The 14,101-nt window shown below is 38.4% G+C and overlaps 1 protein-coding gene across 3 annotated transcripts in view; it reads right to left on the reverse strand.

Moving 5' to 3' along the window:
* Window positions 1–1,011: 1,011 nt before the first annotated feature.
* LOC126355659 (ketosamine-3-kinase-like) overlaps window positions 1,012–14,101 on the reverse strand; it is a 56,009-nt gene continuing 42,919 nt past the window's right edge. For all 3 annotated transcript variants that reach the window (XM_050006042.1, XM_050006034.1, XM_050006026.1), the window contains 4 exons: window positions 11,486–11,539; window positions 8,588–8,729; window positions 8,333–8,507; window positions 1,012–1,144 (listed from right to left, as the gene is read on the reverse strand). In XM_050006042.1, the coding sequence (XP_049861999.1) occupies window positions 1,081–1,144; window positions 8,333–8,507; window positions 8,588–8,729; window positions 11,486–11,539 (435 nt within the window). In that variant the 3' untranslated portion in view covers window positions 1,012–1,080. The remainder of the gene's footprint in view (window positions 1,145–8,332; window positions 8,508–8,587; window positions 8,730–11,485; window positions 11,540–14,101) is intronic.

Consider the following 14,101-nt stretch of genomic DNA (forward strand, 5'->3'; position numbering starts at 1 on the left):
CAAAAGCATACTGTGAAGCTGGTTTATGTTGTAATGAAATTGGATGTCAATAGCCCCACTAATCATTAAAAAATGTTCAGCATATGTAGAATGTACGCTGTGAAGGGCATTGTGATTTCAACAGATCAAATTGCCTATCAGCCAGCCGCTCATTTTTTGTAAACATTGTTATTGTTCTACGAATGGTTTTGGATTTTATTAACACAACCAAACAGGCTTATCTAACATTTTTGCAGTTTTTGGGGAATTGTTTTAATGTTGTTGAAACATTTTGGGAGTTTTGAGTTTTGACAAGATATTAACTCTTAGAAAAACTGACCAGGATCTGTGAACTGTACTGTTAGACTGATCTTAAGAACTTCTCGGCTTGTATTTTGTAACAATTTTCAGTTTTGAAGAATATATAGATGTGTGTTAATTTTAGAGTATATTTGTTTTTTGGAAAGAATAAACTATCTTACATTTATATTACATAAAATGGATGCTATGAGTAAATATCAGATACCTTAAGTTGCACTACTGTCCTATCACCCCAATCAGCCACAGCAGTTTGGGTAGATTGCTTAAATTAACTAATGGCATATGGCTTTATATTTATTTGCTACTAGTCAATATTCATTACATGTCATGACATTTTATCGAATTCATAGTGAATTGATGTGTCTGTCTATTTGGCAAGGCAGGCTGTGGATTTCATTTCTGAAATTTTTTTTATGATGTGGCAACAATTTCATTCTGCTATAAAATTTCACAGAATGGAAAAATATCCTTGAACCTCAAGTTTCAAAAATTTGGTGGTTCAGAATGTGAGTTTCGGTTATGGAGACATTCTATTATAGGGTGTGGGAAAGGGGTAAGCATCTGTCCCCGCTGGTCACCTTGTACACTTCAATAGAATAGTGGATCTATCTTTTTATCCTTTATTTTCAAAGTATTTTAACTAGTTTTCTGTAATTAACTGATGTGGATAACTTTGAAAACATAGATGTTTTGTGCAATAAATAAAAGCAATTTTAAAAACCTATTCCCTTTATTCAGTTTTGTGTTTTACAGGAACGTATTTACTAATTTGTGCTGCTTTTATTTTAACAAAGCCTTCATTATTGATAAGGACTGATTCCTGTATCCTGCACCAAAGTGGTTCCTGTAAAAAAAAATAAAAAAGAATTAGATTTTTCATGGTTTTGATATTCTGGTCACCAATAAAAAATATCAAAGTATTAACAGCTAGTTTCCTCAGATTTACAAAAATGTGATCAGTGCACTGACACATCTTTGCTAATGTAAAGAAAAAGAATAAGGTACCAGTTCTACTAAACAAAAAAATTATGTACCTATTTTATTTAAAGTGTAAGACATTTCAGTTCCAAGTGCCAGATAAAGGTAGCCTACCAGAAAGCTGATTGGAGGAATGTGTATAGTGTGACAAGATGTAAATTCCAAATTTAAAAGTATGGCACTAATAAGACACCCAAAAAGCCTTGATTAAAAAAGGAATATAAAGGAAACTGTTTGAAATGTCATGACAACCACAGAATTAAGACTTAAAACAACCTTAGCATAATCAATAATAAAATCATAACATCAAAAATAATCAATTATTGACAATATAATGTAAATGGATGGATAAAAAATCTACTCATCAAGCGGCAGCAGGAGAACGCCCACACAAAAAGAGCCAGTGGCTCCTTCTTCTGGCAGAAGAGTTGAAGGGGATAGAAGAGTGGTGAAAAAAAAGGACTGGAGAGGTTTAGGGAAATGGGTACAGATCAGAAAAGCTGCCCAGAATCCTCAGTCAGAGGACAATTACCGGACAGAATAAGAAGGAAAGATTGATTGTTGGGGATTGCATTGGATGAGATCTGAAATCCTAAGAGCTTAAAGGTGGAAGACAGGGGAATATATAAGACAGAAATTACTACTAAAACATTGTGTATGAACTAACAAGAGTGAAAAGCTAATTGTATGTAACAGAGGTGGGAGGGGGGTATGGCAAAAAATAGACAGGTCAGAAAATGAAAGACACAGAAAACTAAAATGAAGTGAAGAAATGAGGTATTACCATGAAAACATGCTGACACAGAAGGAATTAAAGTAAATTAAGGCCAGATGGGCGGTGGGGAACAAACCATGTTGCAGCACTAGTTCCCACCTCCGGAGTTCTGCAAAATGGGTGTCTGTGGGATGAATCCAGATGACGTGCATGGTGAAACAGTCACCGAGGTCACGACTGTCATGTTGTAGAGCATGCTCTGCAACAGGATATTGTGTGTTGTTGGAATACACACTCTGCCTATGCCCATTCAGTCTGACTACCGTATTTACTCAAATCTAAGCCGCACCTGAAAAATGAGACTCGAAATCACGGAAAAAAAAAATTTCCTGAATCTAAGCCGCACCTGAAATTTGAGACTCAAAATTCAAGGTGTAAGAAAAAAGTTTTAGACTGCATCTCCAATTCGAAACAAAGTTGGTCCATTGTAATGTGAGACACAATTTAGGACGAATGGATGAAGATGCAGCTACAGTAGTTTGGTTCGAGTTGTATGCTTAACAGTTAAGCTTTATCAAGTAGCCACTGCTGTGTGTCAGGCACTCCATCTATATTTATACGGCTACCCTTCCTTTTTCACGTGCTTTGTCTGGTTTGAATCGATTGCTTATTTTGCTTTGATCTGATAAGTACCGTTCTCTTTGTTATAGGTGTTTACACCACTCTACAACTCTAAGCTGAAAATGCGTTATTGTACAGTGTCATGCACTGTTTGTTGCTTTCTGATAAGGATTGTTTACAACCTGTCACCGCGCGCGGCATGGCTTGATTTTGTGTGCGCTACCACGGCTTACAATTAAAAAAAAGAGAGGAATTGTCTCGTAAGCGAAACTATGGCAAGAGACTGCTATTTGTTGTTACTTGCACTGCTGCTTTCTTTGACATTGATCAACAAGAACCAAATAATTGACTGCGTATGATAGAGAAGATGTTCTGAACCAGAGTTTAACGTAAAATTTTCTCCGTTTGAAAGTCTTTGCAGATGCCTCTTTAGTACATTACATTCTGCACAGAAATTTGAGTCATCTAAGATTTAAAAATCTAGTCAGTTGTCATGCTTCATTTCTGACTGTATCACTATTCAGCATAAGAATAATACGAATATAAACATGATATGATATGTATATTCTTGCGCGTGTGCTGTTGTCTCACTCTAGTTTCGTAGTTTATGAGGCAGATAGGATTTAAATGAGATAGCAGCAAACACAAAAGAATACATGGCACAATGTTTACATTCTTCTACCTTTTCTTTTAATTCATCTACTGACGCAGAGGTTTTGGTGCTAGTATTTATCTTTGTGCCTGCAAAGCATGCCTGTGTAGCGCTACATATATTCGACAGCAGAAGTTAGTTGTGGAGGCACCTACCATCATTTTTCAGAACTTCTGCTTACTTTGCACTTGATTCTAAGATGCAGGCGGTTTTTTGGATTACAAAAACCAGCAAAAAAGTGTGGCTTAGATTCGAGTAAATACGGTAGTAACTGAGTGGTTGTCATGCCGATGTAAAAGGTCGAACAGTGTTTACATAACAGCTGGTATATGGCATGTCATTTTACGGGTGCCTCTTCCTTTCATAATAAATGTTTTGCCAGTTCCAGCACTGGAGTAGGTGGGAGCAGGAGGGTGCACAGGGTATGTCTTGCAGCAGAGACAGTCACTGGAGCAGGAGCCATAGGGTACGGAGAGGGGTGTAGAAGAAGCATAGGATCTAACAAGGATACTGAGGAAACTGGGAGGGCCACAACAGGCCATACTAGATGTGGCAGACAAAAACTCAGACAGATTGCAAGTCATGGCCTTTTCAGAGTAGCTAATTATCCTGGTGTCTTGAATGAAAAAAACAACTTCAGATCACACCACTTGTCACCCAGTATTATCCTGGTCTTGAATGTAATCAGCTGCTTTGACAAGGCCATGACTTCCTAAAATCATGTCCTGAAATGGGATCCATTCTGTCTGAGATTTTGCCCACCACACCTGCAATAGCTTTTTGTCACCCTCCCAATCTCCATAATATCCTTGTCAGACTCTATGCCCCTTCTGCATCCATCTCCCTACCCTATGGCTCCTACCCTAATGACTATCCCCACAGCAAGATTTGCTCTAGCATCCTTCTACCCATATTCCAGCCCTGTAACTGATAAAACATATACTATGAAAGGGAGAGGCACCCGTGAAACAACATGTCATATACCAGTTGTTATGTAAACACTGTCGGCCTTTTACATCAGCATGACTAAAACTCAGTTACTAGTCAGGATGAAAGAACATAGGCAGAGTGTGTATTCCGACAACACACAATACCTTGTTGTAAGAGCATGCTCTACACCCACCAGCATAAATGACAATTGGAGCTCAGACAGACTTCCATTGCCACAGAACAGCATCTTTACTGCATGGAAATATGTAGAAGTGCCGCTCTCCCCCCCCCCCCCCCCTTTTCCCCGATAAAGCCATATAATAATAACAAAAGGAAATTTTACAAGCTGCCAGTTAAATTGTAAGTCTTTAGAATGAACAGCAAAGGATGTCCATAGCATTCTGATCATACAGCCTATCTTAGCCTTCAATTTCATGCTCCCACTAATTTTACTTTAAATAGTAATTACTTCAATTTTGCAGAGCAAATGTGCAATTTGATCACACAACATGAATGAAGGTTGACTCAATACATTTCTGGCAGTCATTTAGGTAGAGCCCAGTGGCGTTATCCATATACAGTCATAGCAACTTTATTTCGGTCCACGAGGAGGATGTATTGTGACATTTATATAAAACATTTTCCTAGAGTTAAATTTGTTATTCCTTCCTCCTAAGTTACCTCCACTTACATGAATGTTATCTGTATATTCTGAAACATGGTAAACCTAATCCATGTCTGCTTTTAAAGACAACTGCCACCCATACAAATAAATCAACTTTTACACTGATTAATTTCATAAATAGACTTATGAATTTCACCATGGCTCTTGCTCCACACAACTACCTAACCACAGTGGCCATACAAAAATATTATGTGCTATTTTATTCAGAAAGAATAAATGAAACCAACCACAATTATCAGGAGAGCTTTCCAAAGCTGTCCTGGTCCCTTAAGCTTCTTATACAATGAATGAGTGACTGGATGATAAGATTAGAGGTAGTATTCCTGCCTTGTAAACTGGCTAATAGCCTCTCAATCTTAGAAGAGTCCACATTTCTATTCGTCAATTTACAGGCCAGATATACTGTACCTCTGGTATAGGCTTTACATTTCAATAAGTTAGATTATTTGTATTAAATCCAAACGAGCACTCTGACACATCCCTTTCTGCAAAACAATCTTGTCAAGCCATAAGCTGCTATACCAGCCATTTTCATTTCAGGATGTAAATAAAAAGGAAAATTGCAGGTGTACACTCCCTCACCTGCAGATGTATGAAGGTGGATCACAGGTACATTTAAAGGTAAGGAAAATCAAACTACCTTTATGGCCTTCAATCTTATTCTAACTCTAGTAAACACACACAACACAGAAATAAAGAACACATACATTAAATATCCCTCCAGCTGCTGTAAAAAGCAGGGTCTGCAAATGCCCCCTTTTTCCATTTTCATGTGTCTTATTACTTATCTTTCAACCAACTTCCGAACATCACTTCTTAAAATTAGCTCTGTACTTTAACATCGAGATGAGAGTCGAAAGTTTGTGGATGATTTACAAGTTCCAAGTTCATACATGAACAGTATCAACATCCACTGAATTAGCGAGTGTCTTAGAGAGCTGTCAAATGAAATTCTGTGAATTCATATTTTTATGATCTTACTTTCAATAAATTTTGATACCCCAATGTGGAGTTTTTGAAGTAATCTGACTTTTTAAATTTATTTTCAAGATTTGAAACTTGATTTCTACTGACAATTTGCTTGTGTAGTTTCTCCTCTCTTTTTTTACTTTGTTCGGTGTTTCACAGTGAAAGAAATTACTAGTTTTGATCAAATATTGTATCTAATATGCTCAATATGTGCAGAGACAGGTGCAATCAGATTTTCTTGATCAGAACCCATGATGGAAAAGCTGAAAATAAATTTTGGTGTTGCTAAAATATTTTCTTATTTCTCAAGATATTTCTACCATTGGATAAAACTACCAAGGAAATCTGTCTTCCACCACATATTCAAGCATTTTCACACCAGATTGCTTTTTTTTTAAAAAAAAAATCTGGTGCACATATTTTGCAGTGGTGACTTCTGACAAATTCTGAATAACATAGACATACCTCAAAGCTGTGGTGAGGTTTCAATATTCTTTCAGTGTTCAACATAAATATTTTCTTTCAATTATTTTTATTCTTACACACAAAAATACATGATTTTTTTATTTTATATTAAACATGGAATTATCTCTATAATAATTGTTAAAAATACATTTTTTATAAAAACAAAGTTAATATAACATGCAATAAACTCTTTACAGCAGCAAAAAGTACAGCATTTTAGATCAAACAATGTTTCTGAAACCTACTGACAATATAAATGTAAATGACGAGTTACTATTCCTCACACATCAACAAAATTGATTCACATGAAGGCAAAGGTCAAAGGTGAGCTTTCTGTGTGTTCCTTTATTGATCTATTGCTGTATTAACTGATTTACATAATAATGAAAAGGGGAGTAGTCAATATATTGCACTACCCATCCTAATAGAGAACATCCACCTGGTCAGCGCATCCTTAAAGGTGCATGACAACAAAAGACCTGAGCAACCTGCACACAAAATATTCCCGATCATATTTAGTACATGTTGGATACTCCCAATGCTTTCCAGAGAATCTTCGCCTTCAATTAACCCTTAAATCCTGAATCAGTACATTCTTTTGGACATCATAGTGTTATTCTTGGCACGGTTCTACTTGACGTGATGCTATTGCCTTCCTCATACCTGCAGAGTGATTTACACAGTCAGTTATAAAAGGGCTTACGGTTTAACATGAATTCCATAACATAGCACAAATTGGCATTTTCCACGTACTTAAATCAGTGCCTGAAGTGAACGGAGAAATAAATGACAGATCCTATAACAGATGAAAAGTGGTTTTAAAGAATAGTGGACATAGCTTCCAAATGAGTTGCTCCTGACTTTACTAACACTAAGTAGTTTTTAAGAGGGTTGTGCAGATGATTGTTTGAAGATCATATTTCTTATCAGATCTTGGCTGCAATATATTTGTTACATTGTAGGTGGGTTTCAGAAACATTATTTTAAAATGCTGTTCTTTTCTGGAGTTTTTACGAGTTTATTGTATGTTACGTTCACCTTGTTTAAAAAATGTACCTAACATTAAATTAACTCTTTTTGAATATTTATATAATCCAGTTCCTACCAGTTTAAAAAAATATGATGAACAGTTTATTTTGGATTCCCTTTTCGAGAGAGTTTATTACACGAACAACTTTCTAGTTCCTATCATTAGCACTGCAAACACACACACACTACAATGCACATTTGTGACAACCACTAGTAATTGTAAATATGTGTCTTAATAAAATAGAAAGAAACTTCCACATGGGAAAAATATATTAAAAACAAAGATTCCAAGACTTACCAAGCGGGAAAGCGCCGGCAGACAGGCACATGAACAAAACACACAAACACACACACAGAATTACGAGCTTTCGCAACTGGCAGTTGCTTCGTCAGGAAAGAGGGAAGGAGAGGGAAAAATGAAAGGATGTGGGTTTTAAGGGAGAGGGTAAGGAGTCATTCCAATCCCGGGAGCGGAAAGACTTCCCTTAGGGGAAAAAAAGGACAGGTGTACACTCGCACACACACACAAACACACATATCCATCCGCACATACACAGACACAAGCAGACATATTTTAAGGCCTTTAAATATGTCTGCTTGTCTCTGTGTATGTGCGGATGGATATGTGTGTTTGTGTGTGTGTGCGAGTGTACACCTGTCCTTTTTTTCCCCTAAGGGAAGTCTTTCCGCTCCCGGGATTGGAATGACTCCTTACCCTCTCCCTTAAAACCCACATCCTTTCATTTTTCCCTCTCCTTCCCTCTTTCCTGACGAAGCAACTGCCAGTTGCGAAAGCTCGTAATTCTGTGTGTGTGTTTTGTTCATGTGCCTGTCTGCCGGCGCTTTCCCGCTTGGTAAGTCTTGGAATCTTTGTTTTTAATATATAAATATGTGTCTTGTATGATTATGTTTACATTGTACAGAGCATTGATTTTAGGCATGCGGCTGCAGTTTTCACAATGTATTGTAACAGAGATCAAACACATACCAGTGATTCAGATAATTAAACAGTTGGTACAGTTTATTCCTTGTCTCAAACCCAGGTGCTTTAGGGATTACATCAAAGTATGCATCATAAAAAGCTTGGCTGAATCCTCCAAACATTCGAGCAATGCCTAGTTCAAACTCGTGATGTCCATAAAATGATGCTGGATCAAATATAACTGGAAAAAATCCACAAGTGAATTTTAATTGCAATGAATTTCTAATAATTGAAGACTACCTATTACATTTTATTTTGTACCTGGACCAGTTGCAGTTTCTGCTATATTGCCACCCCATAGATCACCATGCAGTAAGGCTGGCTGAATATCCAAACCTTCAAAAAACTTCGGGATCTTCAGCTGGAGCTCTGACCACAGCTCTCGTACTTCAGGATCTCCACACTGTAGATGACAGAAATGTGTGTGGCTGCATAGACTATATACAAATATTGTGACATTTGAAACCAAATCACTGTAAAAGTCGCTGTTATACCTTATCTAAGTGTGAAATATGCAAGCAACTGTGGGGAAAAAAATCTTTTGGAGAATTATGAGCAAGAACAAAGACTAAACTTTAACAAGTTTTGGTTTGGAATAGTTTCTTGTCAAAGATTCCCAGTATGTTAGCAACATAAATTTGGGTTGGGGTTGTGTGGGTGAGGAGACCAGACAGCAAGATCATCGGTCTCATCGGATTAGGGAAGGAAGTCGGCCATGCCCTTTCAAAGGAACCATCCCGGCATTTACCTGGAGCGATTTACGGAAATCACAGAAAACCTAAATCAGGTTGGCCGGACGGGGGACATAAATTTAGGATCTGTACTCAATCTCTATCCTCTACATCAACAGTAACAATTACAGATTGCTGACAGTTCCACATGCCTCTTTAAGTGTGAATAATTCTGTAAAAATTAACAACTAAATGAGGTGGCACAATGGTTATCACACTGTACTCGCATCCAGGAGAATGACTGTTCAAACCCGCATACAACCATCCTGATTTAGGTTTTCTGTGATTTCCCTAAATTGTTTCAGGCAAACGCCAGGATGGTTTCTTTCAAAGGGCACAGCCGATTCCCTTCCCCATCCTTCCCTAACCCCATGGGACCGATGACCTTTATGTTTGGTCCCCTCCCCCCAAATCAACCAACCCAAGTTAACAGCAGCAGTGTTGCCTGAGATCCATGCTAGGAGCGACTGAGTGAAGGTAATGAAAATTTCAAAATAGGAGAATTGGAGAGAGGAATATTGGAGAGAGTACTCTTAGCCCAAGTACAGAAAGATAGATCATGACATCCATCTGGTAGAGAATATGGGAATGTAATGGGAAGTTGTAAGTTATATTTCACCGCTGGCCATTAAAACTGGAACATCATGAAGACAGAATACAACAAATGACAAATTGGCATGAAATGTGCAGGAAACTTGGATATGCAAATGGTCAGAAATCCACCACAACCTTAGAGAGTAGGTAGAGTAACACCATCTTCATTCTGCACTTACGAAGAAGTTAAAGCAGCAGGTTACTCATTCAAAAATTGCATTTGAATGTTGGTTGTTTGTGAGAAGATTGTGTTATGCCTCACATACGAAAGAGTAATGTCCACCAGTATTAGACTGCGTAAGGATCATCGCCTATGAACACTGCAGTTTATCATTCCACAATATTGCTGCTTATATCAGTTAGGATCTCACAAATGTCATGCAAAAATAGAATTGATGTGATCAAGAAGCCCATACTCAACTCCATGAAGAATCTCAGGAGCACCACGAGACTACTGACCAAAAGCACAGACATGTTCACTAGGCGCTGCACCACTGTACAGCAATGTCACGTACTTTCCATCAGGAACTGGGCTTGTTTGCAGCTAGATAAGTAGTACCATGGACAGTCAGAATGATGACCATTGCGCAGGTTCCCTTGATGCAGCAGAAGAGAAAGTTCTGCCAATGACAACACTGGACACAGGAGTGCCACCACCTTGTTTCTCTGACAAGTTGTGGTTCTGCTTACAACTTCATGCTAGATGTATCCATGCATGGAGGCTCTGAGGGGAATAAACACTGCAATATTGCATTTGTCATTGTCATACAGGCCCAGGACCTGATGTGATCATACAGGATGCCATTGAGTGCAGAACATGATCACCTCTGGCTCAGGTCAGTGGCTGTGCAGTATTTTTGGGGTCTTGAGATGTTGCCTTTCAACAAGATGATGCAAGACTGAATGTTGCCCACGCCATCTTGATTTGCCTCAGTGCAGAGGATGTCCAACTGTTGCATGTTCTCAAGATCTCTCATCCATTGAAAACATCTGGTCATTGGATGTGGATACGACTGGTAAGCGACCACCAACAGCAACTGTTAATATTTTACTTATTCATCCTAGAATATTATATGTACACAAGGAAATTTTCATTTTTTGCTATTCTTCCTGGTGCTGAAATTTTGCAGTGTATTGTATTCTCTTTGTCTTTTAGCAATTTGCAGAGTATGAATGTAAAAAGCAAAGCAGTCCTCACTCCAAGGTTGGTTCGAGCACCACCATGCTGCACTATGTGTTGTCCTATTGATTTCATCCAACCTTTGAAATAAGTAATCCAGCCAGTTATACTGGAGAATCGCAAAACCTCAAACAGACACTGGAAATTACTGAATGAAGCATAGAAATTTTCACTGGTTGTGGTGTGCTGCAGATATGAAATCTAGTAAATTTATACAAAGTAGAAACACAATTACAGCAATTACAGGTGGTCGCATGAGGTGGGGAGTATCCTCTGGCTTCCCAAGCATTTGCACGAAGTGATTCAGGAAAACTGCCCATAACCGAAGACAGGAAGGCTGGGTAAGTTTTTGAGCCCTGTTCCTCCCTTTTTGATCACTGATAGAAATATCGGTTATTTTAGACTATGTGCCACTATAGAAATAAAATTGTTGCTATGTTTCAGAGATTACCCTCTTACTGAAACACTATAAAACCGGTTCAACTTTTCCCAACTGATCTGGGCCAATCCAGAGCAAGAAAAGAGATGGTGACCCAAACTTTACAGTAAAAGACTTTTTTCTTCAAGTAATTAATAATGACATCTAGTAAAGATTGCCAAATACATACAGATTTTCAAATGCTGCAAACAGCAACATGTTTGGCTCATACTTACATTTTTCTCAACAAGCCTGACTTGATGGTCAAGTCTATTTCTTGCAAAGAATGTCTGAAAAATACAGCAACAATGTAATTACTATTTTAATCACTGCAGAAATACAATTACAGCTATATATAAGACCATATAATAAGAAGTCTTAAAGAACTACTGCAATTACTACTAACAGTAAGTACAAGACATCAAGTTTTCCCATGCTGATAATGCATGGTGTCCTCTCAGGTATGTCACAGACTAACTGAACATGTACTTCAGGGAGCACCTGATGATTACAAGTTCTGTTAGTGAAATGCTGTGCCAATCAGATAAGAATAAATTGATGACACATTCAAGAGAACATCATGCAAGACAGCAGGTAAAAAAAACTTTATTTCCTACACATAATAATTAAAATGAGACATGTTATGAAATTTAGACTCTAAAACATTTAAGGTGTTTAGGATATACAGAAAGCATATGGAAAGCTGTCCATGGTATCGCAATGAGAAAGCCAACTTTTAGACTACATGTACACTAGGGTTAAAATGAGCTTTTCAAAGACAGGAGTATCTCTTAATTGTATTATTACTTGAATAGCAACAGTCAACAATTTGCAAATAGTCTCACTGACAACAGGAATAAAACTGTCTGTAAGTAGGCACTCCCTACCATAAACTTGCCAATAACAATTCCCACTCCAGTTAGCCTGGCCACCCACCGAGTGTGTATTTGGTAGCCTCATTAGTCGGCCAATCGTTCAAGCTCATCCACTGTAGCCAAGTAAAGACACGGAATCAGCCACCAATTAATACAAGTGTCCTACATCATTAAATTATCAGGAGCAAATACATGTCTTGTGAGACAAAGTGTTCAGTGAAAAGAGTACTGGCTGAAACCTACACTAACAAGGTAACCTATACTTCTGTGACACTTGGGCAGTGCTCGTGCAGGTTTTCAAGTGTTAAGTGAAAAATGGTCGCTGCTGGTAACAAAGCTACATGACTGGAAACAATAGCCTACAGACCTGTGACAACAAAAGAGGTGTTGCCACAGAAAGGTATTCAAAACCTCATGCACGACTGGTCACAGTAGATAAGTGAAGCAACCATCCAAAGACCACTTTTAAGTGTCAGGGTTCTTCTTTCATTGTACGGACTACAGGAGAATTTTGTCACTAAGATGAAGCACAGGAGGACAACAGGACAAAATGTCTTGACTTTACAGGTTGGGCACAGAAACATTTATAGCACCATCACATAATGTACACAAAGCATAAAGGAAATGTTTCGTTTATGACAGTGTGCAGTTATCTGTGAAATATAATGTGTAGTTGGCCACAGTCTGCATATGGTCGGTTTTATTTGGTTCAAAGAAGTGTATCTGTTGCATTTTAATCAGTGTATCTTGAAGAAAACTCTTCTTCTAAAAAAAACACACTGCTCCCACACAGCATGTAGCCAGAACATTCACTGCTCAATGATGAAGGAGATATACTGAGGGATAGGACTGAGATAGGTACAGCTTACTGTTCTTCATTGAGAAGAAATCGTTGGAATTAATATCTAAGTGCATATTTTCTGTAATATCTAAGTGCACGTTTTCTGTCAACAGGGGCACTCTTTGAAGAACTGTAGGAGACCCATGAGAAAGTTACTGACACTGTCTTCCTAGGCAGCAACTGTAGCTGACAATATCACTTTATCCTTTTGTGTTCCAAGAAATAGGTCACCACATGATAAAATCTTTTTGAGTGATCAGCCAAGTGGTGGAGTCATCTTGCTACAATGTTTCAATGGGTTTCATACCCACCACCTTTAGGTAGAGGATCACTTGAAGGTGATGGTTATGAAGCTAACTGAAATATTGCAACAAAACGAGACCATCACTAAGCTGATTACCCAAGAAAACCTGCAGTCACATTAGTCATAACATGTTTATATGCTCCTCAGCTTCCATAAAAGGTAATTAAACATGGAACACCATTAGACACTAGCAGCAACAAACACCCAACTGGACTGAGTATGTTCAACTAATTCCATTTCACTGGGATCAATCCTTCACTCAGCCATATTCACCCTAGTTAGGCATGTGAAATTGCTGAGCAAATACACTGATAAGCCGGAACATTATGATCACCTTTAGAATGGATAACAGCAGCAATGTGTCGTGGCATGGAAGCAATGAGGCCTTCATAGGTCGCTGGAGGGAAATAGCACCACATACGCACAAACAAGTCACCTAATCCCCGTAAATTCCGGGGAGGGGGCAATGAGTTGTGACACTGCATTCAATCACATCTCAGATGTTTTCGTTTAGTTCAGATCTGGTGAGTTTCTCAAACCACTCCATCACACTCCAGGCCTTGTTACATGATGAATTATCTTGCTGCAAAATGTCACTGCCATTGAGAAACACGATCATCATGAAGGGGTGTGTGTGTTCTGCAATCAGTCATGGTGCCTTGCATGACCTGCACTGGACTTATGGATGCCCACGTGTATGTTCCTCAGAGCATAATGGAGCTGCCACCAACTTGTCTCTGTCCCAGAGTACGGGTACGAAGGAGCTGTTCCCCTGGAAGGTGATGGATTCACACCCTCCCATCGGCATGGTGAAGAAAGCATCGGGATTCAT

The sequence above is a fragment of the Schistocerca gregaria genome, chromosome 1, assembly GCF_023897955.1.
Source record: "Schistocerca gregaria isolate iqSchGreg1 chromosome 1, iqSchGreg1.2, whole genome shotgun sequence".
NCBI classification, from domain to species: domain Eukaryota; kingdom Metazoa; phylum Arthropoda; class Insecta; order Orthoptera; family Acrididae; genus Schistocerca; species Schistocerca gregaria.